The 20,950-nt window shown below is 42.2% G+C and overlaps 1 protein-coding gene across 1 annotated transcript in view; it reads right to left on the minus strand.

Moving 5' to 3' along the window:
* Positions 1–1,228: 1,228 nt before the first annotated feature.
* Positions 1,229–20,950, minus strand: part of LOC119048473 (sodium/potassium-transporting ATPase subunit alpha-4) — a 40,445-nt gene continuing 20,723 nt past the window's right edge. Inside the window, exons 13-22 of the mRNA XM_037144092.2 lie at positions 16,774–16,910; positions 16,238–16,388; positions 15,057–15,225; positions 13,622–13,776; positions 13,368–13,491; positions 12,000–12,145; positions 6,324–6,454; positions 6,099–6,200; positions 1,531–1,622; positions 1,229–1,257 (exon numbers count right to left, since the gene is read on the minus strand). Of these exons, the coding sequence (XP_036999987.2) occupies positions 1,229–1,257; positions 1,531–1,622; positions 6,099–6,200; positions 6,324–6,454; positions 12,000–12,145; positions 13,368–13,491; positions 13,622–13,776; positions 15,057–15,225; positions 16,238–16,388; positions 16,774–16,910 (1,236 nt within the window). The remainder of the gene's footprint in view (positions 1,258–1,530; positions 1,623–6,098; positions 6,201–6,323; positions 6,455–11,999; positions 12,146–13,367; positions 13,492–13,621; positions 13,777–15,056; positions 15,226–16,237; positions 16,389–16,773; positions 16,911–20,950) is intronic.

Consider the following 20,950-nt stretch of genomic DNA (forward strand, 5'->3'; position numbering starts at 1 on the left):
TGTCCCACTGGAGTTACTAAACACATTTACTTTGTTTTTGGTGACAGTCTATGACTCCCCCACAGCTTTCCTTAGCATTTCTTTCTTGCTCTGTATGCTTTAGGGCACAGGTAATCTTCTCCTCCAAAAGAAGCCTGAAAATGAACTGACCCACAGGGCAAAGTGGACCAACTCACAAAGCAGAGCCAGTGAGTGGGTGAAGAGGAAGGAAGAGCAAGGCAGGAGAGAAAGGCTCCTTGGAGACTCCTTGCTCCCCAGAGAGGCAGCAAAATTTGTGGCCCCAGGCTCAGAGACCAGGATTTTGGGAATATCCTTCATTCTTTGTGGAGCCATGAGAATGAGGGGGCAGGGTGCTTTGCCTAAAGTAAAGTCTATAGGGATCCAGAAAGCGTTGTTTCAGCCTCTATTTCCAGGCAACAGCAGAGAAAATGAGGTGAAGGAGAAGGCTTACCAATGCCTTCCTCAGAGGAGGGATGGAGGCCCCACATTCACCACTCACCATGTGACCCTCCTCAAGTCATTTAACCTCCCTGGACCTCAGGTTCTTCATTGATGAAGTAAGGTCTCTTCTAGCGCCAAAACTCTGATTTCATAAGCTGATATGAGAAAGTGCAGTGGGAGCTAGTTGAGTCTACCTGCCAGTACTGAATGTGGGTGCTGTGGTCCCCTCGTAAGGTGTGGCTCTGCTGTTCTTTTCTCCCCCTCTCCCATTTCTCTATTCCAGCTTGACTTGTCTTTGCTTTCCTTTGGGTTAGGGAGTGACATTAACATTGGGATTGCCCTCAAGGGACAATGATGCTTGATTCTGATCTGCTCCCAGCTTCAACTGGGTCCCTGACTTTTCCTGACCAGCTGCCATGAAGATCTACAATGAGAGCATCACAGAAATCTCCCTTCTCCCAAAATTAGATGCAACATATCCAGCCAGGTGAGAGATGGTTGAACATTTACTCTCCAATCTGGCTACTGATTCAACAGGACAAGGGCCCTCTTGGCTGGGCTCCAATCAGACACAAATAGGACTTCATTACCCTCACTCAATCCACTCTAACTTCTACCCATGCTGCCCCTCAATCAAACTCCAGGATTGTCTGTCTCTTTTATCGAAGGTGATTCATCCCAGCATCTCTCTGTCCCAACTCAGATGTTGTGCCAAACTCAATCCCTAATCCCCCCTGCAGGCTCTCAGGACACTCCCATGTCATGTGAAGCTCTTCCTCAGCTGAGTTTAATAATAGGTCTCACTTTCCAGCCATCCTGTGGAAGAAAAGACACCAGAGTGAATTTGGGAGGGCAATGAGGAAGCAGAAAGGTAAGTGAAGACCCAGTGAAAGGCCTGAGAGTGAAACTTAGGACAGAGGATTGGAAAGAGCAAGATGGTGGAATCAAGGACTGAAGAACCAGGGTCTATGCACAGCCCAGGCAGTAAAGGGGAAAGAGGGCAATGGTACTGGAGGAACCAGTTGGGATGGGGGAGCTAGTTAGGAGGATGGAGACCACTCAGTCAGGGTGGGATGCAGGGAGCCTCACCGCCAGGATGACGCCGAATGGTGAGTTTTCTCATTTCATCATAGATAAAGATAAGAAGGCTGTAGGGAGTGGCACAGAGCCACCATAATATCCTGTAGGGAGCAAGAGTTGTTCAGTGTGGCAGGAGACAGGGGTCAGAGAAAGGCAGATGTAGAAAACAGCATACGAGCACTGAGCATAGGGTCTGAGGGGGTCAGAGTCTGGTGATGAGGGAGGAGAGGTTAAATGCCACATCAACAGTACAGATAGTGTTCATGGAAATTATTTACCAACTTTGTGGAGTTACTAAGGGAGGCCCCCTTCACTTACTGGGCACTCAAGGATGTGCACCCATCAAGGAGAGGTTATCCAAGCAGAAGAGGTCTATCTGAGACTAGATGTGTGGGTATGTTTTTCCAGAAAATATACAACTCCATGTTGTATATTTCTCCATGTTGCAACGATGGAGAATTTTTTCTTTCTGAACCTCTTTTATAATTAGAGACCAGGAAGATGGACTATGAGGAGGGGTTGAAGCACAACCACATTTGTTCTCTTGGTTGACAGAGAGATGGCCTAGACCAGTGCTATCTGAATGAAATGTGCTATAAGACACATATGAAATTTAATATTCTTTAGTAGCCACATAAAAATAAGTAAAAAGAAGCAATCAATTTTAATAATATATTTTTACTTAACTGAATATATCCAAAATATTATCATTTCATAATGTAATCAATATCAATGTTATTGATGAGATATTTTATTCTCCTTTTAATCCTAAATCTTCAAAATCTAGTTGAGTCTTTTATACTCACAGTACTTCACAAATCAAACACTAAATTTTCTTCTTTTTAAAAAATATATTTTATTGATTATGCCAATACAGTTGTCCCATTTCCCCCCTTCACTCCCCTCCACCCTGCACACACTCTCACCCCACATTCCCCTTTAGTTCATGTCCCTGTGTCATAAGTTCTTTAGCTTCTACATTTCCCACAGTACTCTTGCCCTCCCCCTGTCTATTTTCTCCCCACCATCTATGCTACTTATTCTCTGTACCTCCTCCCCCTTTCTTCTCTCACTCCCCTGTTGCTAACCCTCCATGTGAACTCCATTTCTGTGGCTCTTCTCCTGATCTAGCTGTCCTCTTAGTTTGCTTTTATTTTAGGTATGGTTGTTAATAACTGTGAGTTTGCTGTTCTTTCACTGTTCATCTTTTTTATCTTCTTTTTATTAGATAAGTCCCTTTAACATTTCATATAATAAGGGCTTGGTGATGATGAACTCCTTGAACTTGATCTTATCTGAGAAGTTCTTTATCTGCCCTTTCATTCTAAATGAAAGTTTTGCTGGATAGAGCAATCTTGGATGTAGGTCTTTGGATTTCATGACTTGGAATACTTTTTTCCAGCCCCTTCTTGTCTGTAAGGTCTCTCTTGAGAAATTAACTGACAGTCTGATGAGAAGTCCTCTGTAGGTGACCATCCCCTTATCTCTTGATGCTCCTAGAATTCTCTCCTTCATTTTAATCTTGGGTAATGTAATTATGATGTGCCTTGGTGTGTTCCTTGTTGAGTTCACCTTCTTTGGGACCCTCTGAGCTTCCTGGACTTCCTGGAAGTCTATTTTTTTTTTTTTACCAGATTGGGGAATTTCTCCTTTATTATTTGTTCAAATAAGTTTTCTACTTGTTGCTCATCCTCTTCCTTTTCTGGTACCCTTATAATTCATATGTTGGAATGTTTAAAGATGTCCTGGAGGTTCCTAAGCCTCTGCTCATTTTTTTGAATTCCTGTTTCTTCATTCTTTTTTGTTTGGTTGTTTTTTTCTTCCTTCTGGTCCACTCCATTGTTTTGAGTCCCAGTTTTCTTTCCATCACTATTGGTTCCCTGTGTATTTTGCTTCATTTCACTTAGTGTAGCCTTCATTTTTTCATCTAATTTTCGACCAAAATCAACCAGTTCTGTGAGCCTCCTGATCACCAGTGTTTTGAACTGTGCATCTGATAGGTTGGCTATCTCTTGGTCACTTAGAAGTATTGACTCTGGGGCTTTGATCTGTTCTTCTGTTTGAGCCATAATGTTTTGGTCTCTTTGTTACTGTTACATATGAGGGGTGAAGCCTAGGTGTTTACCAGGGCAGGGCAACCCAGTCTCTGGGTTGTGATGCTCTATGTGGGGGTGGGGTCAGAGAAGGAGAAATGGCACCTGTTCTCCTCTCTCTTGGATTTCAGTCCCCTCTGCTGCTTCCCACAAGCAAATTGGGCCCTTCTGGTGCTGGTTCCTGGGTGGGTAGGCTTGTGTACATTCTAGGACCCTGTGGGTCTCTCCAATGAGCTCTCCTGTGAGGCTGGGAGCCTCTCCTCGCACCTCAACCCCCCAAAGTTTTTTCAATTGGTGCTTTTAGGCTTTATTTTCTGTCACTGGGGCCTTGGGTTGCATGGTCTGTCTCACTGCTCATTTTTTTGCCTGGTTTAGCTGCACACGAATGTGTTTCCATGGTCGGCCAACCACCTTGTTTGCCTCATTGGGTCTGCTAGTTTCCTCCCTGCACCCAGGTTCAACAACTGCCACCTTTTCCTGCTGGGACCCGTCCCTGCTGGCCACTGACTCCGCCCCTCCTACTGGTCTGGATGAATGGTTCCTTGTTGTCGGATTTAGGTACAGTTCAATTTTCTGTCTGTTCGGGTTGTGTTTTGTTTCTAAATCTTTGTTTTCTTTAAATTTGGTTGTGTGAGTAGGTACAGTTTCTGCCTATGCCCCCATCTTGGCCCAAAGTCTACACACTAAATTTTCAATGGTTAAAGGAAAATGTAGTCCAACCAAAACAGTAAAGTTTTATGTAATAGAAAATGTTTGATACTGCTTTAGTTTTTAACTTTAAATTTACTAAAATGAAATAAAATTACAAATTCAGGTCCTGGGCTTGTGTAGTTCAATTAATTGAACTTGGGCTTTGAACCAAATGGTTGCTGGTTGGATGCCCAGTCAGGGCATATGCCTGGGTTGCAGGCCAGGTCCCCAGTAGTGGGTGTGAGAGAGGCACCCACACATTGATGTTTCTCTCCCTCTTTCTCCTTCCTTTCCCTTCTTTCTAAAAATTAATAAATAAAATCTTTTTTTAATTACAAATTTTGTTTCTGCATCTCACTAGCCATGTTTTAAGAGTTCAATAGTCTTACAAGGATAGTGGCTACTGTATTGGACAGCACAGGCCTAAGCCAAGTTTCCCCACATATGCATGTGCACACACAAATACAGTGATAGACATACAGTCACCCATTCATTCAACAGCAATCATCATATTTCTACTCTGTGTTCATATTAGGTCCTGGGAAAATGAAAAGAATGATGTAATGGTCTTTGATCTCAAGGAGCTTAGCAATCAAGCAAAAGAAGATAGAGAAACACACAATAACTCAATTTAAGTTTTATGGTCAAGGTATATACAGAGTGTTTGAGAGTACAGGTAATGCTCAGCTGCACTTATTATTATTTATATATTAGCATTAATAGCAACAATAATGAAGTTACTTTTAACAAAAAACCCACCATGACCTAAGCCCCAGGCTTGGTGCATTATATGCATTTCTACATGTTAAGTCTCACAACAATCTGCATGGTTATATTACTGATACTTTGCAGATGAAGCTGGGGTTAATAAGTTGTCCAAGGTTCCAGAATAAAGCATCACAGTTGAAATTCAAACCTGGGTAACTATGTACAGTGATAGTCGACTACTAGAATTCCTGTGACCATTGCTTTGTAAGGTATATAAATGTTGAATCGCTATGTTGTACACCTGAAACTAATTAATATTATATGCCAACTTTAATTATAAAATTTTTAAAAAAGAAACTCAAACCCGGGATTGTCAGTATTAAAGGCAATGACAATCTCTTTTATTAAATATTAATTGAGCAACCACAGTATATAAAGCATTGTGTAAAACACTGCAAGGGACAGAAAAGTGAGCTAAGTATGTAAATGCATAAAAATAAGTTGTAAAATATACATTAAATCATTAACAGAAATTACCTATGCAAGTGGGGAGGTGAGTGAGAGTGGAGTGGAATGGGAGTTTTGCTTTTTCCTCTCTGTGAAAATTTTAAATAGAATTTTTTTGCAAGCATATGCTAATGTGAAAAACAAAACATGGAACTCAAAGGAACAAAACAAGGTACCAAACAATAAGACTTTAGTATATCCATTCACAGAGATGTACATTAGAATATATTTGTATATAAGTACAACAGAATTAGCTGCACGTATTGGGCTAATTTGATAATTACCTCAGCTCTGAGCATATGTATCCTTGAACAGCCAACCACATATCATCATAAAAAGAAAAAGATGCAACTCTGGAAATCATGGTAAATTTGTGAATTTGCATGTCTAGTGGGTTATGGCCACTTGGTACGGTCTCTAATCCCTCCCTAAATAAGAAGCATTTGTCTGAGCACAGACAGTTCTCATACCACTGAGTGTACCTTGCTTATGGAGGTGACCTTCAGCTGGACCTTCCCTGTTGAAGCCCATATTCCCTGGCTCCTGAGTTTCCCCTACTTGCACCCCTCCCTTACTCACTTGAGTGGGTACATTCGCAGGGCCACATCCATGCCTGGAGTGTAGGACAGAAAAGCAGCCAGTAATGTTTCTTCCAGGAGGCCAAATATTAGGATTTTGTTTCTGGGAAAAAATATTTATGTTTCAGAGTGTGTTGGAGACAGGGAGGGAGGGAGAGGTAGGAACAATGGTGCAGCCCTTCATTGCAGGTTTGAGAGAGGACTGGGTCCCTTTGGGGGTGCTCACTTCATGCCTTGCTGGAAGACTGAATTGCGGCGGGTCTTGCAGATGATGAGGTCAGTCCACTGTACGACCACGATGCTGACAAAGAAGGCTGTTTGGCAGGTGAACTCTACCACCTTCCGTTGCTCAAATGTCTGTGGAGAAGACCGGCAGTGTCAGAAGGGATTCAAATACATGTTTCTTGCCTTCCCAGACTGCAAGGCTGAGTTAGGTCTTTAGACTCCCACGGCACTTTGCTTGTATCTCTCTTAGCACTTTCCATGTCACATTATTATGAGTTGTTTATATGTTTTCTTCACCTGACTGAATTAGTCATAAGACATGTCTTATTTATCTTCGTGTCCCCCTCCCATGCTCAGCTTGGTTAATGGCATGTAGTTTGAAGGTGCCATTCTCTTAGTAAGTTAGTAAGAAGCATGGTGTAAGAGAAGGTGGACTTCAAAAGAAAAGTAGAGTCAGAGGAAATAGGTTTGTAAGGAATGCTGGGCCAGAGGAGAATCTGAATGCAGAAGGGAGAGGAATGCCTGAAGGGTCGTACCAAACAGGAGACAGCATTCCTCCACTCATTCATTTTTTAAAAAAATCCTCACCCAAGGCCCTGGCTGGTGTGGCTCAGTGGATTGAGTGCTGGCCTGTGAACCAAAGGGTCACCAGTTTGATTCCCAGTCAGGACACATGCCTGGGTTGCAAGCCAGGCCCCAGTGGGGGGGGGGCATGCAAGAGGCAACCATGCATTGATGTTTCTCTCCCTCTTTTTCTCCTTCTCTTCCCCTCTCTCTCAAAAAAAAAGGAATAAAATCTATGTTCATTGATATTTGGAGAAAGAGGGAGAAAAGGAGGGAGGAAGGGGAGAGAGAGAGAGAATGAGTGAGAAACATCAGAGGAAAACATTGATAGGTTGCTTCCTTATGTGTCCCAACCCAGGATGGAACCTGCAACCTAAGTATGTTCCCTGACCTGGAATTGACTTGCAACATTCGGATGCTCCAACCAACCGAGCAACCCAGCAAAGGTTTAGTCATTCTTTTTTATTCACACTCTATATGTAAGAAACTTAGGGTCTAGTGGGGAAGATAAATATATGAGAACAATAGGTAGGTTATAAGAGAGAAATCACAGAGAATTGTGGGAACACAAAAGAGGTGCATCTAAATTAGACTGGAGAAAAAGCCTGTGTTTAAAAAAATAAAACATGGACTTCCGCCAAGATGGAGGCATAAGTGGATGTGCCGTGCCTTCTCACACAACCAAGTTTAGAGACAACTAAATATTAGCAACAGAAAACACAGCCAGAACACAGAAAATTGAACTTTTCGGAAGTCCATTAACAACAAATTCTTCAGCCTGACCGGTAAGGGGCGAAACCAGCAGCTGGTGAAGCGGGGCTGCACAGGAGGACTCGGTCAGACGGACTCAGGCGCGCGGAATCCAGGCGCAGGGTTGGACCTAGTGAGCGACTGAGCGAGCAACCAGGCAAGCGACCGCGGGGGAGACAGCGGAAGAGCGGTGCTGCGTGTTGACTGTGGACGCACATTTGTGCGCGGGTGGACAGGCGAGGGAGTGGGCAGTTGGACCAGAGCCCAGCAGGTCCCGCGGCAAGCGGCAGTGGAGAGATCCGCCATTTCCCTGCTCTGACCCCACCTCCACATACAGCGTCATAACCCAGCGACCTGGGAGTCCAAGGCGCTGCTTCTCACACTTAAAGGGCATGAACAGACCAAAAATGGCACAGGAAGATCTCAAAGCCCCAGAACCTATAGATCTAAGTGATGAAGAAATAGCAAAACTCTCAGACGCACAGTTTAAAACACTGGTCATCAGGATCCTCACAGAACTGGTTGATTATACCCAAAATTAGACAAATATATGAAGGCGAAACTAATTGAAATGAATGGAATTGCACAGGACACCAATAGCAATGAAAAGGAAACTGGGACTCAAATCAATGGAGTGGACCAGAAGAAAGCAAATAATGGCCAAACAGAAAAGAGTCAAGAAGCAAGAATTCAAAGAAATGAGGAGAGTCTTAGGAACCTCCAGGACATCTTTAAATGCTCCAACATCCGGATTATAGGGGTACCAGAAGGGGGAAAGGCACAGCCACCAGTGGAAAACTTATTTGAACAAATAATAAAGGAGAATTTCCCCAATCTGGCAAAGGAAATAGACTTCCAGGAAATCCAGGAAGCTCAGAGAGTCCCAAAGAAGTTGGACCCAAGAAGGAACACACCAAGGCACATCATAATTACATTAGCCAAAATTAAAATGGAGAGAATCCTAGAAGCAGCAAGAGCTAAGGGGATAGTCACCTACCTACAAAGGAGTCCCCATCAGACTGTCAGCGGATTTCTCAAAAGAGACCTTACAGGCAAGAAGGGGCTGGAAAGAGGTATTCCAAGTCATGAAAACCAAAGACCTACAACCAAGATTGCTCTATTCAGCAAAACTTTCATTTAGAATGGAAGGACAGACAAAGTGCTTCTCAGATAAGATCAAATTCAAGGAGTTCATCATCACCAAGCCCTTATTATATGAAATGTTAAAGGGACTTATCTAAGAAAAAGAAGTTAAAGAAACATGAACAGTGAAAGGACAACAAACTCACAGATATTAACAACCACACCTAAAACAAAAGCAAACTAAAAGGACAGCTAGATCAGGAGTGGAAACATAGAAATGAAGATCTCAAGGAGGGTTAGCAACAGGGGAGTGGGAGGAGGAGAAGGGGGGAGAAGGTACAGAAAATAAGTAGCATAGACAGTAGATAGAAAATAGATAGGGGGGCAAGAATAGCATGGGAAATATAGAATCTAAAGGACTTGAGACACATGGTCATAAACTAAAGGGTGGGTAATGGTGGGGATGGGGGGGTAGGGTGGAGGGGAATGAAAGGGGGAATAGAACAACTGTAACAGCATAATCAATAAAAAAATTAAAAAAATAAAACATGGTCACAAATAACTTGTAGATTAAATAATTTGAAAATACATAGGACTTGGACTGAATAATAATTAGATACTACATATCATGGAATGTGGTCAAAGTTATACTTGGAGGGTAATATAGAAACTTAAGTAAATTAGAAAGCTGAAACTTGATAAGCCAACTATTGAACTTAGACCAATCAGCTCCTTAGTGTGTATTAGATCTTATCACCATGTCCTTCACTGCATTCAGCTACTGACACCCCAGTAACTCCCATCACCACTTGATTTTAGCTACTAACTCACTGTCACTCAACAATGCTACTACTGTCCTCCTTTTTGGAGATTTAAATATCTATGTTGGTGATCCTTCCAATATGAAGATCTCATGGTTCCTTGGTTTCCTTTTCCTCCAGTGATGTTGCTGTCCTCCACTCCCCACCTGGACTGCCTGCTCCCATGGTTAAAATGCAGATGGTGTCTTTCCAATAGTTCCAGTATCTCTGTAATTTCAATTTCAATCATTCCTTTTTCTCTGACTGTTATCTTTACCTTCCCATCACAATGACTCTCAGATCTCAATTCCAACACCACCTGATCCAATATATTTTATGTTAGGTTATTATCTGTTTCCCCTTCTTACCACCTGTCTTTAGCTAGCATTTGAACTCCACAAGAGCAGTAATTTGAGCATTTTTGTTCACTACTATATCCCCACGGCCAAAATAGTTTCTGGTACATAGAATATGCTCAAGAAATATTTGCTAAATGAGTAAATGAGTGGTGATCAGTGGAATTATTGGTGAGAAATATTTAGAAGGTAAGGATCTATCTTTGCTTCTACTAGTATGTAGACTCCTTCCAGGGTGGGCAGCTCTATACTCAATTATCTGAAACTCACAACTGTGGAAGAGACACAGACCCTGGCTTTCTGGAGTTTACACTCAGGGCAATTGTTGTCAACCTGTTTTGCAATACCTTATAATATCTTTGATGTAATTTGATATTACTTCAAATTAATTTTAATTACCTTTAATTTATTATAAATGAATATATGTCAAACTGCATCTTGGTAGCAGGGAGATGGTATCAAGATATAAAACTAACAAGGCCACCTTGGCCAGTGGCTCAGTTGGTTGGAGCAGTGTCCTGTGTACCAAAATGTTGTGGATTCAATTCCTGCTTAGGGTGCATCTCTTGGTTGTGGGTTTGATCCCTAGTTGGGGTATGTACAGGAGGCAACAAATCAATGTTTCTCTTACATCAATGCTTTCCTCTCTCCTTTCTTTTCTATAAAATCAATAAACATATCCTTTGGTGGGGATTGAAAAAACACTAACATGAGACAGTATTGAGATGATATGGACAGTGAGGTCTCAGGTTGTCACTGGACCCTAGAGCAGTGTTGGCAGCTGGGAACATTGACATCTGATGGCCTCATGAGGACCATCTAGAAGTCAAATGTGTATGAGGGGCATCTTTTGAACACTCCAGATTTTAACATACTTTTTTGAAGCCTGCAATTCATTTGGTTGAAGGTACTACAGTGAAGTGGTAAAGTGCTGGGCATGAATCAGCCCAAAATTCTAGTCCAGTTCTTCTAGGATTCATGGTGGAACTTTGAGCAAGTCATTAAATCTTTCCAGACTTAGTTTCCTCATTTACAGAATGATGACAGTAGCCTTTGTGTTCTTTATGGTATTAAGATTCTAGCATTAACTTGTGTTACATCTCCCACTGTCTTAGAACTTGGGGTAAGTATTCACAGACACAAAAAAAGCATACTTACTAATTTTTTCATTTTTTAAGATTTTATTTATTTATTTTTAAAGAGAGGGGAAGAGGGAGGAAGAGAGAGAGAGAAACATCAACTGGTTGACTCTTGCATGTCCCCAACTGGGGACCTGGCCTGCAACCCAGGCATGTGCCCTGACAGAGAATTGAACCAGAGACCCCCTGGTTTATAGGCCAATGCTCAATCCACTGAGGCACACCAACTAGGACTACTTACTAACATTCTTAAACACATAATGTTGACTAGAGTGCTCCAATTTGAGTATCATTCATCCTGAGTGTTAGAAAAGACTACTACCAAGAGGCACCCTATAGGTTTAAAATGTCAGAATGATCCCTGACCAGGTAGCTCAGTTGGTTAGAGTGCCATTTCAATATGTCAGGGTTGTGGGTTAAGTTTCTAGTCGGGGCACATATGAGAGTCAACCAATGAATGCATAAATGAGTGGAACGACAAACCCATGTCTCTCTCTCTAAAACTGAAAAAAAAAACCTTTTGGAACAGAAAGCAAGGAATATACAAAGAAAATAGGTTTTGGGATTTAAAATTATATTAATTGAACTCTCATTGAGGGAGAGAGCATAACAGGAAAGAGGGGAGCCAGCACCCATTCTAAGCAATGATGGTAGAAAAACAGAAATCAGACCCCAGAAGTTGACATGGCAAAGAAGACTTCCAGGTCCAAGGAAGCCAAAAGATACAGAAAGGTAAGGACAGATAACAGACAGTAGAAATGAACACAAAGAAAACCATTGTAAACAAAGAGAAGAAAATTTGCTGACATGATTGGAAATTGAGGTGAAATGTTAGAATGCTCATATAGGACTGGAGATAAGACATCAACTCTGTCTTCTTCCTCCTTTCTCCCACTCTTCAAAAATTTGCTAAACTCACTCTTCCTTGTCACTCACTTCTTTACACTTACTAGGCACTGTCTACTACCCTACCCCTTTTACTCACCCACTGCTGTCCATAGCTGTCCTCCAGATCATTGAAGTACCTATTTTCCCAGTTGAGGCGGATGCCCAGCAGATCAATAGGCTTAAAACCATTTTCAGCAAGGATTACAAAGTAGGTAAAGAATCCAGCCAAAGCCTGAATCATCCCTATGAGTGGTAGAGTCACAGAACAGAGGAACGTGGTTCAGAGAAAGACTTCAAAAGACAGATCTTGAAAGAGGTGGTCATTGGGGCTGCAATGCTGAAAACTCTTTTAGCAATGATCTGATCTCATCATTTCTGTAGGACTAGCCTCCATGTTCTGATGTTTATTCCTAAGCTCTAACTCAGAGTCATCTTTCAATTATGTAATCTTAACATCTGAAAGGACCTTAGACAGGGGGATTCCTTCCTTCACCCCAGTGAGTGAGTACTGGACTCCATTTCCATTTCTTCTGACATAAGGACAGTCATCAAGTCCCCTCCTCTCCTTACTTCTCTCCTATCTGACTCTTGCCTCTTCCTCAGTCAAAACCTCTGTTCCCCAAGCCTGCTCCACAGCAATAGCCTACTAACTACAGAGCTGTGCACTGTGTAGATACCCATGGACACTGGTACTCATGACGAGTCTAAACTATGTTATTCATGTCTTGTAAGTGGGAAAACTGAAGCACAAAAGAAGATTCAGTCATTGTTCAGGGTCATGCATGTAGTAAGTGGTGAAATTGGGATTCATACAAAGGCCTGGCTCCAAAATATGTACTTTTCCTATGTGTTTCCTCCTCTGGATATTGGGATAGTTTACCCTGTCCTCAATATCATCCCTGACAATCTTTCATTCTGTTCCTTTAAACACCCTAACTACACCTGGCAACTCAAGAACAAAGATATCTAATGACTCTCAAATGTATTTTTAAAATGGCCCAGTTGTCTATAGCCTTATTTTCCACTACTGCTTTGTCAGGAATAAACTGGTTTACTCTTCAACTACCAGACCATGTGAATTTCTCCTCTCTTGACCCCTACACTTAACAATACATTGGATAGTCTAAGCCCTATCTTTCAATATCAGGTTTAAGTCCTGTTTCCTCCATAAGGCCTTCTGAAAATCTTCATGATTGGTAAGCCTGCCTGCTTTTGTACTCCTGTCTATACTCATTATTTGCCACTTGGAAAGATACTATCATTTTATGTATGTTTGTTTTTTTCTGACTGGACTTTATGTTAAGGACACATCACAGACCAATGGTTCTTTATGTTCCTGGGGCCTAACATAGTTTGTTGTTAATAAAATATCTTCCTGACTTCAAAACCAAGATTGCTCCAATGACTAGACAGATGAAACCACTCCCCACTCCCTTCACCAGCACCCCCATTCCTCTGACCGCACCAATTTGTCCATAGGCCATGCCAATGAGACGGTAGTTCACCAGATTATCAGTCTTTGGATTCCGTGGAGCCCTCTTCATTATGTCACTTTCAGCTGACTCATAAGCCAAGGAGATAGCAGGGATCTGAAGAATAGAGGGAGAAACTCAAAGTAACTCAAGCTCTGTCCCTCTCTTTGGACGCAGATCCTTCTTACTATTCAGCCCATTTCACAGGAGTTGGGTTCCATGAGCTGGGTCCCAGTTTGGCCCTTACCATGTCAGTGCCCAGGTCAATGCAGAGGATGGTTATGGTGCCTAGAGGTAGGGGGATGCTGAGGATGATGAAGAGCAGGAAGGGGGTAATCTCTGGGATGTTACTGGTCAGGGTATATGCAATAGATTTCTTCAGGTTGTCAAAGATGAGGCGGCCTGGGAAGAATGGTTAAACTTCTGTGAGAAGCATAGAGAGGATGCAACTCCCACAAACCAGATCCTGGACAGTGACAACACTACAAAGCAGTATCATGTCTATGAAAGGGTCTGGAGGTCCTAGGCCTCTGGGGTCCCAGTGTTGTGCCTAAACTGTGTGACTCTTAATTAGAGCCAGGATTTATTAGCATACCATATCTGTTCTTGTATTCAACATGGCTAACGTCACCTGATCTCTGAAAATTAAATAGTGTTGGGCCCAGTTAATACTTAGAGATGTTTATAAATGCCAATATAGAAGCCAAGATTAAGGCTAAAATGGAAGGAACCTGGGCTTGGGTTCCAATCCCATTTTCAGCCATAACTGGCTGTGAACTTCATTCTTCCTGCCTTGCATGATGGCTTGATTCCTTCCCTGATGACTCTTTCAGGAAATGTAATCTCTCCCTGCACTCCTTGCTTTATTTTTTCCATTGCATTTATCTTCTTCTAAATATCCTATGCAATTTACTTTATTATCAGTCTTGTTCCACTAACAATTAAACAACATGAAGACAGGGATATGTGTGTCATTTTATTTCCCACTGTTGCATCCCCAACATCTAGAATAGTACCTGGTACATAGTTGGTGCTCAAAAAATGCATTGAATTCAGTGGATACAAAATACTGAGCAGTGTCTGGATCATATGAGATCTCAATGAAATGATATTCTATTACTATTGTGTGGATTGTATAGGTTTTAATAAAATAACTCTAGGCAGAAAGTAGGGAGCTTGGGATGCAGATTTCTGGAATTCTGTTTACCAGGGGATGTTGTATTTAGAATTCTCTGCAAAAGGGTGTGATAATTTTGGCTCATTCATGCAATCAATTTATAAATCAGGCTCCAACCAATCTTGATATATCAACATCATTTTCAGGGAACAAATTTCTGGGAGGCCCTTCTTAGATTATGGAGTATGAAGTAGCACCAGGGTTATGTCATGTCTTGGAATTTACTGTGGACCTGCTTGAATCTCCATGAGAGAAGAATAAAGATACAATTTAGGGAGTCCCAGTCTCTCTAAATAATCTGGACTTTAATAAAAAAGTGCTTCTGATAGTGATGTTCTAATTTACAAATTTCAGCTGAATCTCAATTTACAAATTTTTGTCTTACAGTAATTTCCCCCAGTCTTCACAGGATCATCAAGGTTAAATGATGGGCAATAGGCATGAGAGTACTGCATACCAACTCCCACCTGAGTCTAGGATTCAAGTCCAAACTCTGCTTTCTCACCCTCCTCCACGCCTGTGACAATAGAGGCAAAGTTGTCATCCAGCAGAATCATGTCAGCTGCCTCCTTAGAGACATCAGAGCCAGCAATGCCCATGGCAATGCCGATGTCTGCCTTCTTCAGTGCTGGGGAGTCATTCACGCCATCACCTGTCACTGCCACTATGGCTCCCTGAGAGAAGCACAGAGGGACTAAAATAATTACTGTCAGATTCAAGACCAGTCCCAAAAGTCAGTTTGATTTCATCATCCCTTGTTTTTTTATGTAATCATACTTGATTTAGGCCCATTCACCCTTCCTTCTTCTGCTTCTCCTGAGATATTAAAACTCTCAGAGAGCCCTCAAACTGATACCCATCTCTGGGGTTCATGATGAAATGATCTCTGGAATCTTCTCTAGTGTGGGGGCAACTCTGTCCACAAAGTCCCCCGGTCCATCATGGATGAAAGTGAAACTACCAAGACATGATCTGCTGGGGGAGGAAAGGTGGCCCTCAAGGGAGAAGGGTCAAGAGCCCCTTCCTCAAGGGGCTTTTATTGGGTTCGTTTGCACAAGAATATAGGTAAGGATCAAACAATAGATAGCATTCAAAGAACTGTGAGGGCTTATTCTCAGTCAGGGTCAGATAGCTAAAGAGCCATAAAACTTTGAGGAACGAACTTCTTGCCTGGACCCTTATCATTTAAATGAGAGCATTCTAAATAAAGCAGGTTTCACAGGATTTTACATATTCTTTCTGCATTCCCCATCATAGGTTTTTAGGCTTAAGTGGATTAGAGCCAGGAAGCCCTTCTCCCAGATGGAAATGGGGACTATGGCTATGTCAGAATGGCTGGGGGGTGAGGGTCCATCACTCCTTCTTTGTTGCAGCCCCCGGGGTCCTTCCTTGATGGCCTCCCAAGTGATCATGTCTGGCTTAGTTTGCCCCTCCTCTGAGGGGTCTTACCCATCTTTGACTAACCAACCAAGCATTGGGGGCTGGGGAGAAGCTTTGTCTTCTTAGTGGCTCACATTCTGGAGGTCGCTCACTCAGCCTTAGCCATGGGGAGCAGTTAAAACTCCAGAAACCAGGCAGAGCAGTTCCCAACACTCTAGCCCAGCATACATTCCTCTGCTTGGTTTAGGCCAGGGCTATGCTGTGTGCTTTCTGCCAGATTTTCCAAGGCTCTTCGATCTCCCTTACCAGCCTCTGACATCCTTCTACAATAATGAGCTTCTGCTGAGGGGAGGTCCGAGCAAACACAATCTCTGTGTGGCTTTGAAGGATATTATCCAGCTGTTCTGAGCTCAGATCCTTCAGTTTTGAGCCATGCACTACAATGGCTTTGGCTTCCCTGAGTAAAATAAATTTTAAAAGGTTAGTTCAGTGTGTTGAGAATTCACCAGGTGCCCCCTAACCAACCTTTACTATAACCTCCCTGTTTTTCCTTTCAACCCAATCTCTTCACTTGTCCCCAACCATTCACCGTCCCCAGACTAACACATTCCACCCTCTCCCAGACTTTCCCAGCCACTCCTTTCTTTTCTCTGCCTTTCTTTGTTCCATGTTTCTGAAAATCTACTTGGTAGTTTTCCTATTACATTTTATTTTATGGTATTTAAACCTTGCACATCTTACCTATCAAAGAACTTTTCAAGAACTTTAGTAAGTGGAATATGAGTGTGGCAGGCTGATGATAGAGAAAAAAAAGGCAGACTTGAGTTCTTTTGGGGTCTCACCTGTTGTTGATCTCACTGTCAGGGACTTTGAGCTGGGCAGCAATGCCCTCTTCTGTCACGGCGCCTTCTGAGATGATGCCCACACCCTTAGCAATGGCCTTGGCTGTAATAGGGTGATCCCCTGTTACCATAATCACCTAGGTTGGAAGGGAGGGCAGAGGAGTAGAATTTTCTTCAGAGAGTTTCTATGTCACATACTTTTCTCTCTGAGAAATATTAGATTATTGCTCTCATTGCACAGAGGTTTTAGTAGCTCATTTCCAAGACTTTGTACCCCTTGAGGGTGGGTCAGGAACATCAGAATGTAAAACATAGGGCAATTTGGGTTCTAGATTTTTCAGGAATAAATCTGAGATATAAGTTTATTGTTATATTCAGAATTTCATTTAATTGTTTCAGGAGTTATTCTGCTTCTTTAAGCTTAAAGATAGAAACACCAACATATAGAACAAGTAGTAATAAAGGAATGTCTGGAACAGTATCTGGTGAGCAAAATTTCACCTAGGTCCAGGTCCATTCTGATTCTTGCTCTTCCCCCTTTTCCCCATTGCTTCCTCATACCCCTAAATGCCAACTCATTTTTGCATACATGTTACCATCCCTAGTCCCATTCCTTTCCAAACATCAGGTGTCCATGCTCTGTTCTCCCATAGCATTCTCTACTTTCTGTATTATGATTGCTTACACTTTCTTTCCCACTGGTGAGAGCTCTGTGAGGGTGGGATCATGTCTATGATTTATGGTTAAGTTTCCTGCCTTAGAATAATGCCTAGCATATAGTAATTTATCAACAAACAATTATGAAATGAATGAATGATGGAATGATTGCTTTTTGAGAACCACTGCCCATGGTTCTCAAGTACCCAATTTTTCAGGGTCTGAAGGGAATGAGAAGGAAACTATCTGACTGATGAAACTATCCCACTGCTGTTGGGAACAGAGATCCTGGAAAGGTCAATCTATTTACTTTCAAGGTATATAAATAAGCCTTGGAGGAGTTTTCGTATGAGCCCTCGTCATTCCACAGTGTCACCCTTGGATGGCTGGAAGAAGATAGCAAAGTGTGACTATGCTGAGATTCTAGAGACCGAGGAAGTTGCATAAAAGCTGTTACCCACACCACTGATTTCAAGTACTCTGGCTCATTTGTGGGGCACGCTTGACCTGTGGGATGTGAAGTAACTGGTGAGGATCTGGGAGGGAACTACATGAAAGATCAGGAGATTCCAGAAGTGATTTAGACTGAGCCCTTAGTGACGCCTTTCAGGCTTACAGTGCCCTGAAGTTCTCAGTAGCTCATCAATAGTAACATGGGACCTATAGGACAGGCATGGTATTGTCTGGATACATCCCTAGTACCTAGCCCAGTTTGACCACTCAAATGGACTGTTCTGTAGTAGTTCCTAGCTGTACCACCTCCATGCCAGGCTAGAAAAATAGAAACACAAAATTAGTCACCCCAAGAGTGAGTTCCTAGGACACAGTTTCACAGAGGGTTGAGATGCACTCAGACAACAGGAGCACAGTTCTACAGAGAATGGCTCCCTTTGAGGTAAAGGGCATCTAGCAGTTTCTGGAATTTGTCAAGTACTAAAGGAATTTCATTTCTAACTTCTCTGTGCCGACTATACCTCTGATGTTCCACACAGTTCTGCAAGCTGCCTTCTTGTTTCTTTGTACCTCTTCCCCCAGATTGGATCTACTTGAAACGTTCCAATGTTGACAGTGTGACTGTAAGCCCTCACTGCTTGACTGCAGTTCTTAGAGAAGGCCAGGTTCATAGCATGAGTTAAGTAACCTCATACTACTGAGATGCTCACGTAATGGCAAATACAATGAGAAAATTTTAGTTTAGTTTTTTAAAAACCACATGTATTCCAAAGACCTGAGCACATGGCTTGAGAAATACCAGTACCACAATCATTTCTTGTAAAAACTTTGCTGCCATGCAGATGTTATCACCTCTCTTTCAGCAGCCTTGTCATGTTCATCAGCTGTGCATCCACAAACACATGAAGGGTCCCTGATATGGACCCTCCAAACACATTATGGAGTAAGCCTTCTGCCCTGTGGGACAACCCCCCATGTGTCCATTACATTTTATCATGTTCCTGATCAGGAAAAGGATGATTCAAAATTCCTCACCAAGTTTGCCAAATTTCAGTCAGCTTAGAGTCCAGAAGAAGTAAGAAAGTATGCCCAGAATAAGGACAGGTTCAGAAAGAAGGAGGCTTTCTGCTTTGGCTACCAACTGGAGGCTTCCCTGCAGTTCTCCTCAGACTATTACAGGCCCTTTCTGTCTCAGGCTGTGATGACAGTCAGGATAAAATCATCCCTTCATCTCTTGTTTGAGCCTCCCTACTTGTGGGTACAGCTGTTACTTCTTATTCCTTGCAAAAGGAATACATAAATTCCCAGAGGAGATCAATTTTAGACCACATCCATAATATTATTCCTCATTCTAACCACCCACTTCAAAGCTTAAAGGTTCAAATTAAGTCCTTTCCTTCTCCACTTATTTGATTATGATACGGTAGCTTATAGAACCATAGGGGAATATCAGGATAACTTAGTTGTCTGTTGTAGATGTGTTATTATGATTCTATCTTTGCAAAGAGCTAAAATCACCCCAAACATCTTGTAGTAATTACAGAATCTACTCAAAATAATTTCCTACATCCATTCCTTGGTTCCCATTCTGGTGACCAATTATTGAGCTTAGCATGGCCCAGGCTACCCACAGACAAACTGACAACAGTCAAAGATCTAAGATAAAGCCAGCTCTAGCAAACAGGATCTAGCTCTCTTTAAATACCTCTAATGCCCTCCCCCCACTATAACCTACCTTCCCCCAAATCTAGGTAGGAGCAGAGAAGGTACCAATATCACATGCACATTAGTTTGAGAGGCACTGTCCTAGGACGCTGGTTCTCAAACTTCTCTGCAGGTTGGAATCTCTAGAAAAGTTTGCAGATGCCTGGGTCTCGTCCCAAGAGTTTCTAATGTAATAGGTCTGGGATGTGGCCTAGGCAGAAGATTTTTAAAGTTCCCTTGAAAATTCTAATGCGACAGGAGTTTGACTATAGAGGACACTTACTATTAGTCTCTTAAAACTAAAAATCCTAAGCTTAAGAAAGCAGAAAATAATGTGGGCAATTCAAGAGTTAAAAAATTTTATCTTTAAGTTATAGTTAATAGGCTTGGTGATGTAGGTAGATAAGCTTTGTTTCCTCACACAACCAGAAGAAGGACAACCAATTGAAAAATGAAAACAACAGGAACTACCATAAAATCAAACTGTATAGAAGTCTGACAACCAAGGAGTTAAAGAAGAAACATTCATCCAGACTGGTAGGAGGGGCAGAGATAAACAGCTGGGGCAGAGAGGATGTGTGGCAAGGCTGTGGCTGGTGAACTAGGGGGGCAAGGTGGCAGGTGGTAGAACAGGCAGTCCCATATTAATGTGCAGATATAGTGGGAGGAACAACTAGGGAGTGAAACAGACCATGCAAACCATGGTTCCAGCATGGAAAAATAAAACCTCAAAACCTCTGGCTGTAAAAACCTGTAGGGGTTGCAGTGATGGGAGAAATTCCGTTTCACAGGAGAATCCATTGGAAGGACCCATAGGGTCCTAGAACGTATGCAAACCCACGTGGGAATCACCACTATAAGGGCCCAGTTTGCTCATGCGTAGTGGGAGAAGTTACTTGAGAGCTGAATGAGAGCTGAGAAAGCAGCATTGTTCACTCTCTGTCCCCTACCCCACATATAGCACCAAAACACTGTGAAATGGGTTGCTCCACCCTGGAGAATGCCTAAGGCTCTACCCTTTACAATACCGCAGGTGCCCTATAAGTGTGCCAAGACAAAGAAATATGGCCCAAATGAAAGAACAGATGAGAACTTTAGAAAAAGAACCAAGTGATGAGGAGATAGCCAACCTATCAGTTGCAGAATTCAAAACACTGGTAATCAGGATGCTCACAGAAAGGATCAAATACAGATACAAAATAGAGGGAGAAGTGAAAGTTGTACAAAATGAAATAAAGAAAAATATATAGGGAACCAACAATGAAGGGAAGGAAACTAGGACTGAAATCAAAGATTTAGAACAGAAGAAAAAACAAACACTCAACGGGAACAGAATAAAGAAACAAGAATTTTTAAAAAATGA

The sequence above is a fragment of the Artibeus jamaicensis genome, unplaced genomic scaffold, assembly GCF_021234435.1.
Source record: "Artibeus jamaicensis isolate MK-2021 breed Jamaican fruit bat unplaced genomic scaffold, CSHL_Jam_final contig_475, whole genome shotgun sequence".
In the NCBI taxonomy this organism is placed as follows: Eukaryota; Metazoa; Chordata; class Mammalia; order Chiroptera; family Phyllostomidae; genus Artibeus; species Artibeus jamaicensis.